Genomic DNA, 21742 nt, shown 5'->3' on the forward strand with positions numbered 1-21742 from the left:
AATTATGCAAATTTTACATCGACTCAAAAGTGTTCTGTAAGACACCAAGGCTCTCAAAAGATGGAAGCTTTAGGCAGTCTCAAAGATACAAAGCATTTGCCTGTCTTCATCACTTAAATCTCATTATCCATCCCTCCACATGACTAACAGAGGGAATAGCCAGCCATCAAAATGTTCTGAGAAGCTACTATTGTACTTCAATTTTGTAATCTTGTTGAAGAAACAAGCACTGGAATTCTTGCTTGATGACCCCCTGTTCCCATTCGAATACCATAAAGATTGGGATTGGGATATGCATTCGTGTTCTTTTATCCTTTGAGTGGATGGTTGACAAACAGATCTTATCTTTAAGATGCAGGCATCCTCCAAAAGGCATAAAAAGGTACACTAAATGTCCACTTCCTTTATGCATTTGAAAAAATATATCCCCTTACTTTTTTTTTCTTAACAGTAAATATTTTCGTTATCCTCTTGGCCAAAAATAATGATTACAAAGAAAGCAAGCCAACATTGCTAAGTAATTATGCAAGACAAAAACTACAATAACTACAAAAATACGGAAATGACCACTTCTGTAGTATAAACTATATATTACAATCTAACGTAACCTATACAAAAAGGCCCACAAAATTCTTCCCTTAGCATTCCGAGTTCAAAAAGGTAAATAGGGAGAAAGATCAAGCAACAAACCTCATTCACAGACTTTCCTGTTTACCATCAAAATATTTGAACCCCAGTCAAAGTTTTCAAAGGCATACCTACAATAGCCCTAGTGATTAGAAAGCATTTACAGTCAGCGAGTTACAAGATGTGGGTATATTGAGCTACTACAAGTGCTTGCCTGCTGGGCACCAAAACTTACAGCAGGTTGAAGGAGCTCTGCCTGTGGAAAAGAGCCATTGGATGGCACATCTAGGAGCAGATCCTGATCAGAATTTTCTTCAACAAAATGAAAAGAATCCAGCATGAGGGAGCCACCATCGGTGGGCAAAGCAGATAGGCTTCTTGGACTAAAGCAAGAACCATCATTGTCTATCACTTCCTTGGTCTCGTAGCTAGCCTTCATGACCACCCTCTTCGGGCATTTCAACATGGTCTTAAATTCTACAAGATGCAAGATTAAATTTAAGAACCATTTCAGTCTACATCATTTAAATCTTATTATGCAAACATGACCATCATTTCATGCAACAAACTAACAATGTAGCTCTGAGTATTTAATCCATGGAATACAGTCTATTGTTCATGGGCTTAGTCATACTTAACCACAATAACTAGATTTGCATGTAGAAATGCAGACGAAAATGTAAGTTTTCAATACACATCCAAGTTCTCAGTGAACACAAATGCAGAGCTGTCTTGTCTTATGAGACTAGATCAGTTAAATATGAGAGAGAATATTTCCTTGCTGCTTCTGTATATACAAAATGCCTAGTAGAAACAGATTGGTGTATTTCCAGGCTTGCAAAACCGCCTAGAACCGTAAGAACGGAGCACACCTAAAAGGTGGAAAGAACAAGAATTGAGAATGCAAGGGGTTTAGCTTTGTTCTTGTGATAGTTGATTTGTGTAAGAGTAAAATGCATATTCTTTATCTTATGAATGTCTCGTATGTTTGAAACACCAACCAAAAAATTGTACATCTGAAATGAAAAAGTAATCTAAACAAGATGACAGAGATGAGGGAAAAAGTAGGCTTGGAAATTGTGATGCATTTTCTGGTTCCGGATATCAAAACTGTTGATGAGATTGAACACAAACTGTCCTTTATGCCCATCATTTGGCAAAGAAATTCACGCTTTCTGAAGCCATTTGGCAAAGAAATTCACTCTTTCTGAAGCCACATATTAAGCTTCTAAAGTAATTCTTCACTTTATGAGAAAAGCCCAAGTTGAATTAAACCCTTCATAGTGTTTGGAAATTCGACTCCAAAAATTACATTCACACAAAAGCCAGGCCACTCAGCAAAATATGGCCAAAAAGATAATTCTCCGCTAACCTGCAGGATTCTGACTTGGGCTGTCACGCAACCTCTTGACATTTGTTAAAATACTTGAGGCAGTGGTATTGGATCCAGAAACAACATATCCACCCGTACTACTTTTACACTTCTGCAGCCAAAGGAAGATGTTAATGGGTTTCTAGCAGCAGATCATTTTCTGTTAACAATTTTATCTAGTGATATTCTGATTTTAAAAGTCACTCGAACCTTAAGCACCTGATAGTTTTCAACCCATTTGGACTTCGTCAAATCGAATAATGCAAGCCTTTTCAAGGTCTTGCAGTCTTCAGATTTTGCCCCGGAGACGGAGATGTCAAAGACCCCTTCCACAAGCAGTTGTCGAAAGTAAATTAAGTTATCCTTGAATTGAGGACTATCAAACATACTTTTGAGGCTGCATGGAACAATTTAAACCATCATGAGGCCAGATCATGTCTAACTTCTTAATCCAATTGTTTAGGATCCTAAACGAAACTCTCTAAAGCTGGGGGAAAAAAAAGACACTAAAAAGAAGTTAAGCACCGTGAAAACATTTCTTGTGTGTGTGTGACTGTTACTATAACTTGATCCATATAGCGATATGATTCTTTTCTAGTATGCTCAACATATTCATGCATGCTATTACAAAAAGAATATATTGTTGAAATACAGCAGATGAAATGTGTTTCATGTCTAAAAATAAAATAATTATCATTGTTGCAATCATAACATTTACAGAAAATTATGTGGTCAATAATGCTCAATAAAGGATTCTAACCTATCAGGGACTGTAACAGCATCAACTGGAGATAGATACTTCAGTAATCTTTGTTGCTCTTCATTCGTCAAGTGTCTCATAAACTCCTCATAGTTTAATACATCCTACACCAAACATGAACTGCGGTTATGATACACACTCAACAATTGAAGGAATCGCCCAAAAAATGGACTTTGTGCACGCATGCACGCTATACAGTGAGCATAGTTTAGGGTGCTACCTATGGAAAAGGAGAACTTGATCAAAAGCCTTACCTGCAATTAGTTAAATAACTACATCAAATTTAAAGAAATCAGCATCTGTGATACAACCAAAAAAGAGGCATAGCAACAAAACTTACATTCCAATCTATATCACACAGTGGAGAGTTATGACTAGCCAGGATTTGTATATTTGTATTCAGAGACTTGTCCCTGCAATTCCAAGCAACACCAGAAATATTCTTCCCATGTGGCAACACATCACTTTCCTGATATAAGTCTCTGTCAAACCTCGGCAGTCGCTGATTGATCAGATGGACAAGGTTTATGGGCAGCACCATTGCGACTCTAATTCAAGTAGCACTTCTGATTCACAAGTTTCATCAAGTGATACCAAAGCAAGCAGTGTAAGTGCTGAAACTAAAAGAATCGGGTAGATTGCTTTCGGAATTTGGTCAGAGAGCAAAATTCCTTATATAAACTAAAATCATCTTGCCATTTGCACCATTGCCTCTTCAAAATATTGTATGCCTTCAATTCATTTTGCCCAGAGTTCTTGACCCAAGCATCAAACCTCAGCTCGGTGGGGCACAGATCATCAAACAGTTTGGGCCCACCAGTTTCCATTTTTTCGGAAGGAACATGCTTCTTCTCAGGAACTTTAAAAATCAGGACATCAAAATTCTTATCACTGAAGGTATTGCACATTGTGTAATCCATGGTAGAGTATTTAAATGCAACCGGAGTATAGAAACAGAAAGGTTTCTGTTTTTCAGAGCTGCCCCACGTCTCTTCTCTGTCATCGGCAAGGGAGACAGCACCATCATCACGAAGCTCACAACCAGAATCTGGCACAGCCAATTCACTGGCCACCTGCTTGACTTCATCGCATCTCAGTCTAAATTCCTTCTCTAAAGAAAATCCATCCATTCCTTCCAAATCTGAGTAGCCATTACGATACTCGTGAAGTGCAAGTAGAATCGGAAGAGGAAGTACTGGACCCACAAGAGCATCGTCTCGCTGCACTTTCTGTGACCATTTATTGCTTCGGCGTGAAGGCTTTCTTAAAAAGAAAGGAGGCAATTGAGGTAGGTCTGGAACAACTAGAAATTCCAAAGCTACCTTTTTTTGGTCTACTAGTACTTCAAGGAACTCGGGGTAGTTGGAATAGGCCAGTTGCAAAAGTTCTATTGGCAGGCCTGCCCATAGTCTCCTCAAAGCAACCTCGTGTATGCTCGCTGGCAAGCTTATGTCATCAAAAGCAACTGCAACTGCGGGAGACGATCTCAATCGACCAAAGCCACAAGCCTTCAACTTCTCACATAAGATTTCATGAGCTTCTGTACTAAAGGATTCCTTCTCTTGACGACCCTTGCAATGATTTTTAATTTTCGAATCCAGGATTTCAGTAAGGTTGCCATTCAAATATGCTGATAGGTTATCAAAGTTCAAGTACTTATATCTTCTGGGAAATCTATATTCCCCATCTTCCTTGGTAAAGAGGAAATTATCTTCAAATTGCAGAAATTCTTTGTGAAATTGTTTCAACTTCTTCACAGAATCCCATGACGCACAGTATCTTTGTGATTCGAGTTTCCCTGAAGACATGAGCCTTATCAGTGTAAAACTACCAAATTCATCAGACTCGGCAAGCTGTGCAGATAGACCTTTGTTTAGGATGCCAAAGCCCAAAACTATCTCTTTCTTTTGCTGCCAATCAATCCATTCAGGAAGATCATCCTTGAAAATCTCCTCCCTTACAAGACAACTTCCACATCTGCATTCATGACCAGACAATAACAGGTCCGTAGGGAGCTCCCATGCATAAATGGTTTTTGAAAATTCTAAAATTTCAGATGCAATGGTTCCTCGTGGGGCTGGTAAAGCAGGTCCATAGCAAAAGAGATTAAACTCACAATTCCAAAAGGATCCTAATATAATGCAAAAACCTGATTCAGAAGCCCACTGATACGTTTCATTCCTTGAGTTTGATCTCAATTCAGACAATCGAAACACGTCAATGTAGCACGGTTTATCCAGACCATGAGCCCATTGCAACACCGGCATCATCGGTTTCCGCACATCACAAAGAAGCAACAAACTATGTGAAGCCAATGCAAAATGAAAGCCATCAGAACCTGCAATCATAAAACTAAGGAACCTTTCATTTTTAACCGATGCATACATACTTAACATCTCAACTTTGGCCAAACAGCTCACAACGCATTCATCAAGCCTCAAATCAACTAAAAACACAGCATCGGACCGAGCAACAATCAAGATCCTAGGATGCCAACTGAACTCACAACCCAACCATTTCCGACTCCCGGAAGTACCCGACTCATCATCCCAAGAAACTCGCAACCTAGTCCCTCTAAAACGCACACGTGGGGCAACACTTTTCAAACAAGACTCCAAATCGAACAAGAACAATGAGCCACTCTCCAACAAAACCACACTCTCCATTGGCATATGCGGACTCCAACAAGCACAAACAACAGAGCAACTCTTGAAAACCTTACTACCTAAGCAAACCAAACTCGGGCTATCCCAATTCAAGCAAATTTCTTTAACCTTCACAGCAAACCAATGCACAGAGTACAATGTAGAAGCCATCAAATACCCAACAATAGCAAAGGAATTCAAATTACATGGCCAACTTGTAGACCCAAAACCTGATTCAACCATGGGGTTCACCGAGATATTGTTAATCTGGTACTCGAACCCAATCTTTTCCCTAAAGATGCCACCCTTCTTATCGACCCGAACGTCAAAACTGGAACCCAAACCATCCAACGATAATATCAAGAATCCGACTTGCTCGGAATTGACACCAGTAGGGAAGAAAACAACGACAGACTTGGAATTGGGTTGCTGAAGGAAGGCAAGGCGATTGTGAAGGAGGTGAGAAGCGGTGTCATTTTGATGGGCAATGTGGTGCCCGACGTGGAAGGAGATGGAGGAGGAAGTGGAAGGGGGGATGGACGAGGTGAGGAGGAATCTAGGAAGAGAGAGGTGGGGAGGAGGAGAGAGAGAGTGAGGCAAAAGAGACTGGGAGGAGAAAAGGTGTGTTAGGGTTTGGGGCTTTGGGTTGAAAAATAGTGGACCCAGAGCTTGTCTAGATGAAGGGCCTGAGATGAGGAGAGGAGGAGTAGAGCCTGCGGAGACCGGGAAGAGGGACTTCCACTCTGATGAGCAATCCATTGTTAGCATTGGAGAGATTGATTCGGGAAGAACTTTATAGAAATGATGAGGAGGAAGAATTTTAAAAAGTTTGGTTTTTGCCTATGTATCCAACGACGACTATCATGCCCCGATGGTGACTCCTTTAAACCTGAAATCCAAAAAATATAAAATTTAGATATAATAATTCTACAAAATCAAATACTTCAAAATCATTCCAAAGAAAATAAACTCAACACTATTACATATTTTTTGAAATCTCAGAAATCTACTTATGCCACTTGGCACTTATCTCACATTTTTGTTATAATCATGTCACGTGCCATCTATTCCAACAGCCACAACCATCAAATTCACCTAAAAAAATGGAGATAAACGGATGAGTCTACCTACTCAGTAAACAGTGAACCTATACTAGTATGTAAATGTGAGCCAATTACAAAATGCAAAAACAAACAGTCTCAATAATAGCGGTAGTGTTTTCAGAAGCACTTCATTACAATAATAATATATACAAAAGACCTTAGGCACAAGCATAACTGATACAACATCAAAAACAAAGGCCATGTTTACCCCCGTGGCAAGGTTGTGCATGTTTGCAGTTAACCAAGTAGCACATAAATCATTGTCACCAAAGTAAGTGCACTCAAAACAATGTAACACCCCTTCCTGTAGATCGGGAATATTACAAACATTCATAACGTGATGCTCGATGAAGAGATTTGAAGTCATGACAAAATACCTCATTTATTGAATAATCAATTAACTTAAAAATAAACTGTCTTTGCTAACATAAAGCTGAAAACATAATGAAAAGGCATAAACTAATTCTATGTGAAACCAACAGCTCTTAAATGTCTAAATCATACACCAAATCTTTGGAAACTTATTCTACTCCTGGCACTCCTGCTTTGTATCAATGAAATCATCATTTGGGACATTAAAAACATAAAAACAGATAAACAAACGAGTAGAAGACTCAGTAATAGCACATCATACTGTAAACGTAATTTAACATTAAGCTTAACTTTGAAAGCTTACATATATCATAACATACATATCATTCATTAGTAACATAAGTGGAATGATACATAATCATGGCAATACATGTAACGTGGATGCATGAATGACTGATTCTATGCATTTCCTATTATTCGTACGTATCTTATTCATCTTGTCTTTCACTTACATAGTGGCCATCATAACATGTGTGCATTGGTCCAATTGTCATTGACTGTACATAATATATCATAGCATAGGGTAACCACGCTTGAGTCCGTGGCACCGTATCACTTATCATAGCATGCAGTGAAACATGTTTGGGTCCGTAGTGTCACATAACATATGGTGAACCACACTTGAGTCCATGGCACCGTCTATCATACTATAACATGCAGTGAAACACGCTTAGGTCCATGTTATCACTCATCATATGGTGAACCACACTTGAGTTTGTGGCACCATATAACATATCATAACCTATGGTGAACACGCTTGGGTTCCTATCACCACCTAACATCGTATCTTTCATGTGGTGGACCACGCTTGAATCCGTGGCTTGCACATCCAGCCATAACTAAATGCCAATCTTAAAGCTTACTTGTCATTCATGTGTTCTCTTATTAACTTTCATAATGCATTTGCACACATTTGACTTCATGAAATTACAAGGCATAACATACTCTTGTGCATGGCATAACATTGAACATGGCATATCAACATGAGCCTTACGCAACATAACATACACAAACATAGTATAACATGATCTAAACATTACATGAACACTACATGGCATACATGTGATTTTCATAACATCTCATTTATATAACAACAATCCATATCATCATAGCATACATCATTTACAAGTATATCATTATAATTCATAGAGGTTCGTGAAAAGGGGCTAACCTTGAATTGGCTTGTATCGTAGCGTAGGTAAACATCACATTTTTCATGCACAAAACTGAACATTTACAGCACACATAAAGTTATGATCATACTACTTACCTCTTAACACTGTTTCTACAACCTTACGTCGTAACTCGTGACCTATACGAGACACTAATCATCACTAACATTTCTAAGAAAACGGGTCGTAGTATTCTAATTACTTAGAATCATGCCATAGAGAAAATTCACTAATTATTCAGCTATACTAAGATTAATATGTAGTAATGTTATTTAAAACCCATAACATATTATTTGGTTTTCTAATTAAAGTATAACATAATAAGTTCACTAAAATCCGATCTAGACAATGGGAATATTAACTAAAATAAAAGGCTCAATAGTATACATTAAAACATACTTTAAAACATACTTTAAATCACTTAAATAGTTTTTAATAAAAACAAGTTGTAAAACTTGGTCTGATTTAAATTTCAGCCCAGCCTCAATTAGAGAAAACAACCCATTTAAGTTACTAAAATAGTTTCTGTAAACACAACCAACCCAGTTTAATACAATATACTATTTTGTGAAATCAGCCTCTTTAGAAGATAGGAAGGCCCAAGGCTCGGGGAAAAATCAGTCTTTTTAAGGATTAACCAAGCATCAGGCCGAATGGGCTTAAGGCCCAAGGGCCCATTAAGAATTTAAAGGGTGGCTACCCCTTCTGGAGAACACGCGGGTCTGAGAGTAATGAAAGAAAACAGTGATGCGATGGAATTGGGAACTCACCGAGCGAGGAGGCTGGATGCGAAGGTGGTGGTGGGTCGAAGCCGACGGAGTGACCGGCGGAAAAAGCTAGAGAGAGAGAAGTTTAGAGAGAGAAACTGTCAAACAGAAAGGAGAGAACGAGGATTCTGGCGTGGGCTTACCGGGAATGGCTCGAGGTGGCAGTGGGTGCCTGGTCTGCGGGTTCTGGGCCGCCCGGGTGGTGCTCCGACGTCCTCTGAGGTCGACGGTGGGCTGAGCGAAAACACAGGTGCTGTTTGGTTTTTAACAGTGGAGAGAGAGCGACTGAGAGAGGTTTAGAGCGTCGACGTACGTCGTGGAGGAAGGAGGGCTAACCGCGTGCTCTGTGGTGGTTTCCGATGAGGTGGCTGCTTGGTTGCTAAGAGGAAGGCTACGGTATGCTGGAAGGGCTGGCTTGCTGTGAAAAATCTGATTTCACTGGTTGGGCCGTGAGAATTCTATTTGATGGAGGGACTGATGTGGGTTTGATACAGTGGAAAACAAAGGAATCAAAGGATTTTATGGGAGGGTTTTGAGGTGAGTTTGGTTTCCAATTAGAAACTATTCAAACTAGGAAATCAGTTGAGGAGGATACGTTGTTGATTAGGGCTGTAACTAATCTGTTTAGTTTGGTTTGGGATAAAATTTAAGATTGATTAAGTATATATCAATTTTTTTAAAAAAATTAATTACGTACCGATTATTTTTTTAAATTAGTACTTTTGATTTAGTTCATTTCAATTCGATTCGGTCTGATTTTTTATTTTAATAATATTAGTATATATTAGCATTAATTATAGTGATTAAAATAATTATATATTAGTATTTGTTATAATGATTTTCATTCATTATAATTATATCATTGATACTGATAGTATTAGTATTAATATATCATTATTTCATATATAATTATTTAGTATGATAATTTATATAATAATTTATATATAGATTTAAAATATATTACTAATAATAATATGGTATTAGACTATTAGTATTAAGCAACCATAAAATGTAAATTGTAATAAATCGTATATATTAATAGTACTAATTTACTAATGTACGTATTAAAAAGAATATAGTGAGTATTTATTAAGTTATAAATTATTATATATATTTTATAATTAAAGCATATGATTGAATAAATTTTTATATTTAAAAATAAAATTTTATATTATAAATTATAATAATATTATCTCATATATAATTCTAATTTATATTATTATATATAAAAATTATGTATAATATAAAAATAATATATATAATCTTTAAAATATATAATATAGCGAATCGGTCTGATCCGATCCAGTCTTAAAGGGCATAGAATCATAATCGGATTGGTACTAGCCAGTTTTGAAACTAAGAAAACCGATCCAAAATTGAACTAGTTCTATTGGTTCGGACTAGTCCGATTTTCTAATTTCCTAGTTAATTTTTACACTCCTAGTGTTGATAGGGGAAGAAATCCAATCAAATAAAATCATTAATTTAAAATTGATCTGTTAAAATATTTACTAAAATAATAATAATAATAATAATAATAATAATAATCCTAAGCTCTAATTTAAGACATGTATGTTACAAATAGAGGCCATGTTTACCTTTGTGGTAGGGTTGTGTATTCTACAAATAGTCAGAAGTCATATTTACACATGTGGCAGGGTTGTGCATTTTGCAAATAGCTAAGTAGAACATAAATTACTTTGTCACCAAAATGATTGTACTCATAATAGAGGTCATATTTACCCCATAGAAGGGTTGTGCATTTTGTGGATAGTTAATCAGAATATGAATCACTTTGTTTCTAAAGTAATTACACTCAAAACATATACCACATTTTATACCCTTGGTGAGGTCAAAACAAATGCCACCATTTTACACATGTGGTAGGGCCCGTAACCAAAGTAGAACTAGATCTTATGCCTTAGGGTTTTCAAATACAATGCAATATTAGAACTGAATAGATAATATCATATAATTGGATAAATATTATTTGGGACTCTATGTTCATATTTTATCCAGTAGAGAAATAAAGTGCAAAAACTTGCTCATGTCTATATCAATTACCATAAAATGACACATTTCCATGCTAAGATACAAAGAATAATAAAGAAAATAAATGAGGTGGTTTTCATAACAAAATATGCAATTTTTTAACAAAATCAACTTAGTCAATTTTAGACAAAGTCTAGTATAGGAGTACCGCTTATCTAGTTTTTGCAATATACTATCTAAGCCTTAAACTCAAACCATAGTAGTATTAGAACCTAATCCAAAAAATATCGCTAACATATAAATAACTCATACCAGTACAACACCAACCTAACTAATAAAATTCTATAACCCGAACCATAGCTCAATAGGGGCCCATAAACAACACAAAAACAAAATAGTCCAACATGGTGCCTTGGGTTTATAATGGCCCAAGTGCAACGTCCATGCACTATTGTACCAATAGATTAGTCAAACCTCTTTGGATTATCTTAAATTTCACCAAAACGCATATCACCATCTACAAACAAACTCCCAACACATCGGAATACCAACCAACATTTTATGCCCATCCCTCTTTCAACCACAACATTACAAGCAAGAAACCTCCCAAAAATTAACCAACTATGAAATCACTCAATTACCAAATCCAACATAATTTTTTATTAAAAGAAATAAGAAGTTTTATTAAGCATGCCAAGTTCATTCAAGTACCAATTCCAATTATGAAATCACTCAACATGTAAAGAGGCATAGCCCAAGTTCACAGGAAGTATATAAGCGAAAACACCTATTGTACCAATTCCAATATATAAATGAGAACAACCCAAACTTCCAGTAGTACCAAAAAAATAAGATTCACGAAGATTAAGCTATTATTATGAGGCAAAAGCTCGAAAATACCTCACCCAATCTTGGAGCGGTGGCCAGTCGAATTTGAGAGTGAGACACCGTTGTCTAGAGATCTTCGAGGTGCTCTATGACAATGAAAAATAAAGTCAGATCCAAGTTTGAGATGATGAGGAAACACACGAAGTGAGCAAGAGAAAAACAGAGTCAGACAAGGGAGAGAAGACAAAATCGAGATGGAATGAGGCGACACGATGGCTTCGGTGTCCTTCGTTGGTCACCGAGGTTAAACGAGAAATGAGAGAGAGAGAGAGAGAGAGAGAGAGAGAGAGAGAGAGAGAGATTAAATAGAGAGAGTAATCAGAGAGACGAACGAGGGAGAGAGGCCTAGAAGAAGATGAGTGGAGAGAGTGTGAGGGGACGATAATACTGACGGTGAAGCCTAGTCAGTAAGATGTGGCTAGGATAACACCACCTGGTGAGAAGTAGGCTGAGATGAGAGAGAGCATATAGAGTAAGAGAGAAACAGAGAGGGAAACTGTAATATCCTAGTCCTACGTGAGTCTTTACGACATTTTATTTTAATCTTTAAGTTAAATATTTTCATGTAAAGATTTTATTAGTTTATTAATTCAATTTATTTTATTTTAAGATGTGTGTGTTTTTATTTTATGCGAATTATTAAAATGATATGAGAGTATATTTTTATATCCTTAATATACTTTCTTTTAAGTCCTTCACTTTGAATTAATTATGAATTAGCCCCTTTGAACTTATACCCTTGGATTGAGTTAGGTATAAGTTTTATCTTCTTAGGCTTAATCTAGGACATCCAACATGCACCTCATGAGATAAGCTTTGACCCCTTTTCATTTCCTAAGGAGTTTCCACTTCTCCAATCCATCGTACAACATCATTTTCTCTCCTTCTTCCTTCACTTTCTTCTAGTTCAAGAGAATAACCAATCCTTCTTTCTATCACCTAAACCATGTGAACTCCCAAAAGAAATAAAGAAAGTTAAATCTTTCCAAACCGTGCACTTTATCTATTTCTTTACCACTTTGAGGTTTCTTATAGTTGCAATTTTCAAGTGTTTTCATCTTTCAAGAAGTGAAGAAATTTGGGGTAAGGATTCCTAACTCATTTCTTAGTGTAAGTGATATATGGATTTTTGAAATACATCAACCATCCTATAAATATATATATATATATATATATATATATATATATATAAATATATATATATATATATATGTACATGGTTTTGAGGTGTTGTTAGGGTCAACCGAACGATGTGTTGTATTGTGTCAGTTTTTGTTTTATTTTCATCTCTTTATGTTGTGGTTTGGTATGTATATATGTGCATGTATTCTGTTTTACTAACCAAGTGTATACAAAGCTGTTTTGAGGTGGTGTTTCAGATATATAAATATATAAGGTTGTTTGAGAGGTTGCTTTCCATGTAAATAGATTTGAAAGGCTGTTTCAATATTCTGTTTTGCATATATACATATTTATGTTCTGTTTTAAATGTATATATATATGAGAGGTTGTTTTAATGTTCTATTTTATATGTATATTTAATTATATTCTGTTTTAAGTGATTAAATGCATATATGGAGCTGTTTTAATGTTATGTTAACTAAGTTAATTATCTTCTTATGTTACTCTTGTAAGGATTTGTCGATAGGGTAGTTATTTGAAGTAACATTAAGGGTAGAAAACGACGTTAGATTTATAATATTTTAGCTATCGTTAAAAAGAGGTCTAAAGGATGTTGGATGAGTATTAACACACTTATTATTTATTAGATTAGGATTTTCTGAAGTTAAAGGGATTGCAGCGGATTGAGGTAAGTAGCTATGACCATGCGCCCACGCCAAGTTCTCTTGTGGAAGAATATATCTCTATCTCTTTCCAAACATTCCTCTAATTAAATAATCAATGAATTTATATTATGTACAGGCCTTTCTTGGTAGCCCCTGTTAAGTATCCTATCGATTATAATTGATTGCATGTATATATGGTAATGCATGCATGTAGATTCTAAGTCATAAAATTTTCATACATGCTTCTTGAAATAACTAAGATTCTATCTATATGTAAGCATGACATGAAATGCTATTTTTCAGAATAAATGCATATTCATTGGACTAAGGAAGATAGTGAAAATGTTGATTTCAAAGAAAGAAAATGAATGAATTAATGTATGAAAATATGTAATGGCCACATGAAAGGAAATGATATCAAAGAAATGGGCAGATTGCAATGTCGGGTAAGTAGTACTGGTAGTGCACCCAGTGCTGCTCCCTGACAGAAAGGGGTCCCTAACCTGTAGTCACAGGTGGAATCCATGTCTAATAGGACTGCTAACCCCAACACACGGGGCGTAATAGTGTGTTGGCCAAAAGAAAGTGAAAGATTAAATTAAGTGTATGCACGAAGATATGATATATAGGTATGTATGAAAATAAGAAATAAAGATTATGCATGAAAGTATGAAGTAAGTATATGCACGGTAGTAAGAAGTAAGCGTATGCATGAGGTTATAAAGAAAGCATATGCATGGAAGTATTGTCAGAATTAGTATTGGTTTATGGATGCATGTTTTCAAAAGAAAATACTATATGCTTATTAAGTTAACAGCATGGTGTACTGCTTACTGAGTATTAGACTCACTTTGTGTTTATGTTTTAAACGTCCAGGTACAGTCGAATCTATTGAGGAGCTGAGTATTGCTGAGGAGGGAGGGGCCGACGTTTAGTAGTCCCTGGATAGTTTGGTTTCTTTCTGATGACGATATATGTTTCTTACGTTTTGATATTGGACCCCACACGGGGATGTTTTATTGAGTTAACTTATAGACAAGATACCTTCGGGTATAAGCTATATTTTATAGTGGAGTGATGGAAACCCCTCCTGCTTTAAGTTAGTTTTCTTTTGTAAAGACTGAAGGGACTGAGTCCCTTTTTGTTTAAAGTAATTACGTTAAATGAATGGATGACGGTCTCTGAGAGTCCTTTGTAAAAGAATATAAAGGTATGTCTATTAGGTGTTTCTTTCAATTAGAAATTAGAATTTATACGTGATGCGTTCGAATCGTCACATATTATCTTTAAAAAAAAAAGTACTAATAACAATATGAGCATTTATTTATAAATAAATTTATAGTTATAATAGGAAAAAGAACAGGTACGGGATCACGGTCTCGCTCTTGATAGGGTGGGGTTGTGACAGAAATGGACACAGAGAGAGAGAGAGAGAGAGAGAGAGAGAGAGAGAGGAGGATGGAGAGGACTTACCGGTGGCAGTCGAGAACATCGGCGGCTGCTCGGTGTGATGGCTCGCAGCGGCCTTTGTGTGTGGCAAGAAGGGGCAACAAAGAAGTGAGGGGGCCGCATAACAATCTTAAACAGAGAGAAGAGGGCATTGGGGTCAAGAAAAAGATAAATGGAAGGGAAATAAGGGGCTTGATGATACGGTGCGTTTTGCACCTTTCTTATTAGTAGGCCTGTGCAAAATACCCGCTAGGCCGCTCAACCCGCACAACCCGGTTGGGTCGAACCCGCGAAAATCGGGTTGGGCACATGTCGGTTTCAACAACCCTCCAATCTGACTAATATCGGGCGAATCCGACTGAAAATCTGAAAAAACGAAGCCCCTCTCTCTATTTTCACTTCTGTTACTCTCTGTTGGGTCTATCTGAATTTTTTTTGTTCGATTGATCTGGAGATCTAGAGGTCAAGAGCAAGTTTCTGATCTTTGAGCATTTCGTTTTCCTAAGAATTTACTAGAGAGATTTTTCCTTAGGATTCTGTAGGCTTGTTCTGTAGACTAGTTGATCTCTTATTCAGTTATTTGCATAAAATATTTTGTATTGAACGGAAATAAAAATTGGTACAAATTATCAACAAATTACATATCACATCCCCAGCTAGACAGAGAGAAATAAAAAGAAAGAGGCTGAGAGGGAATACTTGAAATGAGTCAGAATCCCTGGTTTTCAGGTCCCAGAGCACGGAAACCATGGTTCGATCTCCTCTTGTTGCAGAGTGAAAGAATGGAGCTTTCGTCAACACTGAAGCAACAGCCAAAGACCCAAGTCCCAACACCCTATTTCTTTGCTTCTTTGAAGTTTGAAGATCAGACCCTTTGTTTCTCTCACATGCAAAGTTCCTAGATTTGCCAATCTGCCTCATTATTCTACCCTTTTTTCTTTACCGTCAAAACAAGGAAATGAAAAAAGAAACCCCAATAGTAATGATCGTATAAACCAAAGAACCCGTCAACTTGATAGACTTACCAATAGATGGAGTACTTGATACACTTGAACGTATCAAAAGTAGAGTAAAGAACAAGTTCGAGCCAACCTGTAGTTTTTGGGTCGAGTCGATCTGCATTTGTGAGGCTTTTCCTTTGGGTGGGCCGGGTTGCTGTGCAGGCCTAGTTATTAGAGTTCTACTGTACAAAGCAAAATTTTGAATTCCGTTTATATTGTAATAAATAGAATATTTAATACCAATACATTTTAATGTACTATTTTAGAATAGTTAATATATGAATAAATTATATATATAATAAAAAAATTATATTTTAAAATAAAATCAACACAAATCCTAAAAGACTCAATAATACTTCTCCATAAACGGTTTCTATCGTTTAGAAAGAATAACTTAGTTAGGATAAGAAACGATTTCTTCTCATTTTATTATTATAATTTTTTTCAAATCACAAAATAATAATAATATTAAAAAATAATATTCTAACGATATTTTATTCAACTTTCAACTAAAACTATCTCTTCTTATCTTACCATCCAATCTAGTCCTAAAAGAATTCAAAGTACAAAAATAACATTTTTTATGCTACTCTAGATATTTGGTTATCAGGTTTAGAGCTCTTAGTGAACCAGTATGATGAAACAACATATAGGATTGAAAAATTTACCGTATTAAAATTTAAAACAATGGCATTCGTGCCAAAATATCTATAGTTTATGGCCCTGCAAATGTTTCTCCTACTCGGTTAAAGGTTGAAACTTCTAACCAGGCATGAAAGTGAGCCCAAAAAGAAAAAAGAAAAGAAAAAACAAAAAAAAACAAAAACAAGAACAAGAACCGAAATTCTAATAGCCTAAATTTTAGATTATCCATTCAATGATTTCTCTTCATAATAGATAACGAGTTCATAACTCCCTATGCTTGTTTTTTCTAAGGGCCATTTGTAGACATCTATCTCCCAAATTGCCAATTAGCTCAATTTTGGACCCAAATCCATGTTCTAGCTAGAATGGGTTGGAATGGTCAGAATTTGAGCTGGAACGTAACACATTACATCGTGCTAGTTACTACTTTGGTACAAAATTTTTTTATCTGAACGGGATGAAATTAAAAAGTTTGGTGCAAAGGCCCCTACACCTCACACCGGTAACGTAGCCACGAATGTAGTTTTTTCATTAAATAAACATCAAAATATCCTCATGTTTAATGTCCTCCCCCGTTATACGGTTATTTGAACATTTCTCCCCAAATCTCCCGCCCAAGACCACCCATATTTAAGAAGAAACCAATTCCCAAGAGTTCTTTCCAAATCTTCCTTCTGTTGTTGTTGTTGTTGTTGTTCTGTGTGTGTATATAACTACTAGTAAAGAAGGCAAAGTGAGAGAGAGAGAGAGAGAGAGAGAGAGAGAGAGAGAGAGAGAGAGAGAGAGAGAGAGAGAATAAGAAAATAGAAAAAGAAAAGGAAACAAACATGGATAGTTTATGTTGGTTTGGACTCTGGATTCAGTGGCAATCTATTCTTATTTCCTATCAAATTTCCACTACAAAGAAGAATCATTTCGTTTTCTCATCTTTCATGTCATTTTCATAGTGTCCACTCAATAAATTCACCTTATTTTGTTTTAACACAAGCAAGAGTCTGACCCATTACCTGAAGAGGAAATCCCAGCACCAACTCATAATGCTGATGAATCGAAGAGGCATAGCATATTCCAAAAGAGACTATGTAGAACGTGAATCTTTTATGGAATTTTTTTACAACAAGCGGTAGTGGATTGGTGGGCTTGATGTGGAGGAGTAATAGTAACTTATTGGTCCTTACTCGAGAAAAATGGGTCGTCAGAAGAATGGAGCTTCAAACGTGAAAACAAAATATACTCTAGAGCTAGGCGAATGAATGTGAAGGGGGGGGAGGGGGAACAGAGTTGAACCCGCGCAGGGGGGACTGAGGAGAACAACATGATTTAGAGAGACTTTCTTTCGTTTACTGATTTTTTCCAAACAACCCGATTTTCTTTAAAAAAAAAAAAAAATTGTGTGTGGGGTTAGTAAACCGACTTCACAGTATATTTTTTTTCTTGTTATTAAGAGTAATGCTAATATAGTTTTAAAATGTGCAAGCTCTATGCACTCTCATTAACAAAAATGGAATTCATTATTAAAAAATTAATTTTTTCATGTACGGTTTAGATTTAACCATTTTATTACAGGGGCACTGCAAATATTATTAATCTTTTTATTTTAAAAAAATAATCCAATTGGGCTTGTGGGCTTCTAAAGGGCTGGATCTTGACAACGACGATCCCACCCGGACCACCGAAAGCATGTTGCTTCCGCCGCTATCCTCATGGCCTTCACCTCGCAGCGAGTCTAAAGACTCAAATTTGTTGAATTGGAGATCGGCGAGTCTAGGAATTTGGTCTTAACCCGTGGCGAGTCTAGGGATTCAAATTTTTTTGGTCACGAGGCTCAATAAGTCTAGGGACTTATGTCCAAGTGGTGATGAGGGCAGAGCTCGAGATGCTCTAGGCCTGGCCTTCATCCCGTGGCAAGTTTAGGGATTCAGTTTTGTAGAACGGAAGATCAGTTAGTCTAGAAACTTGGCCTTAACCCGTGTCAAGTCTTGGGACTTGAATTTTCTTGGTCACGAGGCTTGAAAAGTCGAAGGACTTGTATCCGAGTGGTAATGAGGGCAGAGCTCAAAATGCTCTAGGCCCGACCTTCAATCCTCAGCGAGTCCCTAACTTTGTTAAATATGAGATCGACAAATCTAGGGAATTCGCATTAACCTGTAGAGAGTCCCTTGAATTTTGTTGGTCACGAGACTCGGTAAGTCGAGACTAGGGACTTGTTTCCAAGCAATGATGAGGGCAGAACTTGAGATGCTCTGAGCCCGACCTTGACCTCCTGATGAGTCTAGGGACTCAACTTTATTGAATAGGATATTGACGAGTCTAGGAACTTGGCCTTAGCTCGTGGCAAGTGTAGAGACTTAAATTTTCTTGGTCACAAGGCTCGAAAAGTCTAGGAACTTGTATCTGAGTGGCGATGAAGGTAGAGCTTGAGATGCTCTCAGCCCTACCTCGACCTCGGAGTGAGCTTAGGGACTTAATTTTGTTGAACAAGAGATCAGCAAGTTTAGAAACTTGGCCTTGAATTGTGGCAAGAGACTCAAATTTTTTTTGTCACAAGGCTTGGCAAGTTTAGTGACCTATATCCGATTGGCGATGAGGGTAGAGCTCGAGATGCTCTTGGCCCGACATTGTCCTCGTTGTGAGTCTAAGGACTCGGCTTTGCTGATGGCATGAAAGTTGGCAAGTCTAGGGACTTGTGTTCGACTATTTATGCGAGGGAGCCCTAGAGCCCTAGCCCGACCAATGCATAGTGGCAAGTCTACAGACTTGACTTTGCTGAATTGCTCTGTAGGAGTATGACGAAGGTTGGAGACGTGTCAATGCGGCCCACGAGTTGTCGCACTTCGGCGATGAAGGAGATTCTATGTGACGCATGCGAGTTAGTGCCGAGCAAGTTGTCTTGGCCGAGCATCTAACCTGGGGTGGTGCTCACACCGAGTAGTAGCTCTGGTCTAGTGATGAGTCCTATGCAAGTGAGGGATTGGCAGAGTTGGTGGGTCCCGAGCAGAGAAGTTGAGTTTGAGCAAATGAGTCCCGAGCAACGACTTTCCCAAGTAGTGGAGTTTTTCTCTTACTGTTAAGTCCCAAGCAGATGAGTTCGAGCTGTGAGCACAATGTGGAGCAAGAATTTTTCCTAGCAAACAACTCTCGAGCAGTGAAGACTTTCCCATGCAGAGTCCTCCCTAGTAGAGAAGGTGAGTCCCATGCTATGTTTCTCGCGCCGAGTGAGTCCTGGGCAGTGGCGAACCCATGCAGAGTTTCCTGAGCAAGTGGGGTCTGTCCCAAGCAATGAATTCCAGAGCAGATAACTCCTGAGCAAGTGACTCCCGAGCAGATGAGGCCTTCCTTAGTGAAGGAGACTTTCCAGAGCAGGTGAGGTGAGTCTGAGCAGGTGAGAACCCATGTAGAGTTTCCTGAGCAAGTAGGGTTTATCCCAAGCAGTGGAGAACCCGTGCAGAGTTTCCTGAGCAAGCAACTCCCGAATAGGTGGCTCCCGAGAAATGGGCCTTTCCTGGGCGAATGAGGTGTTTGCCCACCACTTGGTGGGTTACCGAGCAAGACCTCGAGCCAAGAAGTGGTTGCCCACCGCTTGGTGACTGAGATGCTTGGTCCGTCAAACATGCCATCGGCGACATAAACTGCTGACGTTTTAGCTGGTGCCTAGTAGTGACCTCACTAGCATGTGGGTGTCGTGAGAGAGGGGTCCGGGTACACGACGTAAAGCACCTACTGCCTCCTTGTTAGGGACCTCGATCAGTCCCTAAACATTAAGGTCCATGAGCTTGCCTTGTTGTGGTGATGACTGATTGTGCCTAGTCAACTTGCTTGGTTTTCAACTTGCATGGAAATGAAGGGTCCCTAGGTTGAGGAAGGTTTAGTGTTTGAGTGATAGAAGTAATGATGATGATGATGTTGTAGGGTAACCTAAGTGATGATTTGGCGTGTTTGATGCAATGTGAAATGGCTTGATGGTTGCCCTTAATGTTGGCGCCATTTGGATGATGCTTAGGGTTGTTATGGTGAAGTGTAGCTAGGGTTTAGGGTAGTGGCTAATAAGAATTACGAATTTGGGAAGTGATGGATTGGGGTTGGAGTGTAGGGTGGGTTGCTAGGGTTTGGATGGTGTTTGAAAGAGTTTAGGGTTACTCCTTGACTTTAGGGATTGGCTAAGGTAGGATTTGGATATGGTAAGAGGATGAGGATCATTGGTTGACTTGAGTAATCTTAGGGAATGAGTGATTTTAGGGATCGGGTGGTTTGAGGGATCAAGTGATTTGAAAGATGGAGAGATTTTAAGGACTGGATTTAGAAGATGAGATGGGAATTCCTAGGATCAAGAGATGTGATTGGGATGAGTCAACTTTCCTAAAATTAAGGAAATTGCTGAGTGGGACTCTTGAGAGGCGGCTAGGGTTTAATTGGATGAAGGAAGGCTTGTTGGAGAGCAAGATTTAGGCTAGATCTAGGGTGCTATGGCTTTATGAAAGTGATACGATATGGACTTTGGTCTTATGAAGGCTAAATATGTGTTTGGTAAGTGAGAAAGTGTATGGAATGGATGTGAATTTATAGATCTAGGCTATGGCATGTGAGAATTATAGATCTATGGATGTGGAAATGTGTTGGGCGTGATTTATGATTGGGAGATGAGAATTTCGGCTATGGTTAATGTGGGTGGAGGAAGGCTTATTTTGGAAAGTGAAAATTATAGGATATGGCCTTGGAAAGATGGAGGCTTAGGATATATTTGATATGCGACAAAATACAAGAAACTATATGAACAAAGTAGAAAATATAAGAACATAAAAGTATTTTTCAATTTTTTGACTAGAGAATGGAAATATGTAAAAGATTGATAAATGGATGATATGAAGATTGAATAAAAAATAAACAAGAAATTGATAAAATCAATCAACACCTATTTACGAATTCCAAGGTGATGAAACAAAGATAGATAAATGGATAACACTTATTCACGAATTGCAAGGTGTTAATCATCTCCTAAGGATTCACGAGTTGCACCCAAAAGAGTCCAAGTGCACAAGCACCGAAAGTGTTCACAAGAACAAGCCAAACCGTTCCACGAAGGAAAAAATGCCAAAAGATACAAATGAAATGGCTAAGTGTCTTATTTATAGTGAAAACATAAAAGGAAACCCTAGAGTGATCCA

General features: G+C 37.7%; 1 protein-coding gene across 6 annotated transcripts; it reads right to left on the bottom strand.

The window, feature by feature from the left end:
* Nucleotides 1-555: 555 nt before the first annotated feature.
* Nucleotides 556-9439, bottom strand: LOC122289983. Of its 6 annotated transcripts, none has more exons than XM_043097474.1 (9): nucleotides 8962-9439; nucleotides 8822-8887; nucleotides 6440-6499; nucleotides 3100-6293; nucleotides 2980-3013; nucleotides 2760-2863; nucleotides 2219-2396; nucleotides 2000-2111; nucleotides 556-1104 (listed from the first exon to the last, which is right to left on the bottom strand). In XM_043097474.1, exon 4 carries the CDS (start codon nucleotides 6170-6172, stop codon nucleotides 3380-3382), a length of 2793 nt encoding a protein of 930 aa, XP_042953408.1. In that variant the 5' UTR covers nucleotides 6173-6293; nucleotides 6440-6499; nucleotides 8822-8887; nucleotides 8962-9439; the 3' UTR covers nucleotides 556-1104; nucleotides 2000-2111; nucleotides 2219-2396; nucleotides 2760-2863; nucleotides 2980-3013; nucleotides 3100-3379. The 6 variants fall into 6 exon arrangements, with proteins under 6 accessions (XP_042953408.1, XP_042953409.1, XP_042953412.1 ...); XM_043097475.1 differs by having other exon boundaries at nucleotides 2210-2396; XM_043097478.1 differs by having other exon boundaries at nucleotides 6388-6499.
* Between the last annotated feature and the right edge of the window lie 12303 nt (nucleotides 9440-21742).

Source organism: Carya illinoinensis, chromosome 12, assembly GCF_018687715.1.
Source record: "Carya illinoinensis cultivar Pawnee chromosome 12, C.illinoinensisPawnee_v1, whole genome shotgun sequence".
Classification (NCBI taxonomy): Eukaryota; Viridiplantae; Streptophyta; class Magnoliopsida; order Fagales; family Juglandaceae; genus Carya; species Carya illinoinensis.

Excerpts from the sequence above, each read along its gene's own strand:
- LOC122289983 (XM_043097477.1), bottom strand. The coding sequence starts at position 6,172 with ATGCTAACAATGGATTGCTCATCAGAGTGGAAGTCCCTCTTCCCGGTC.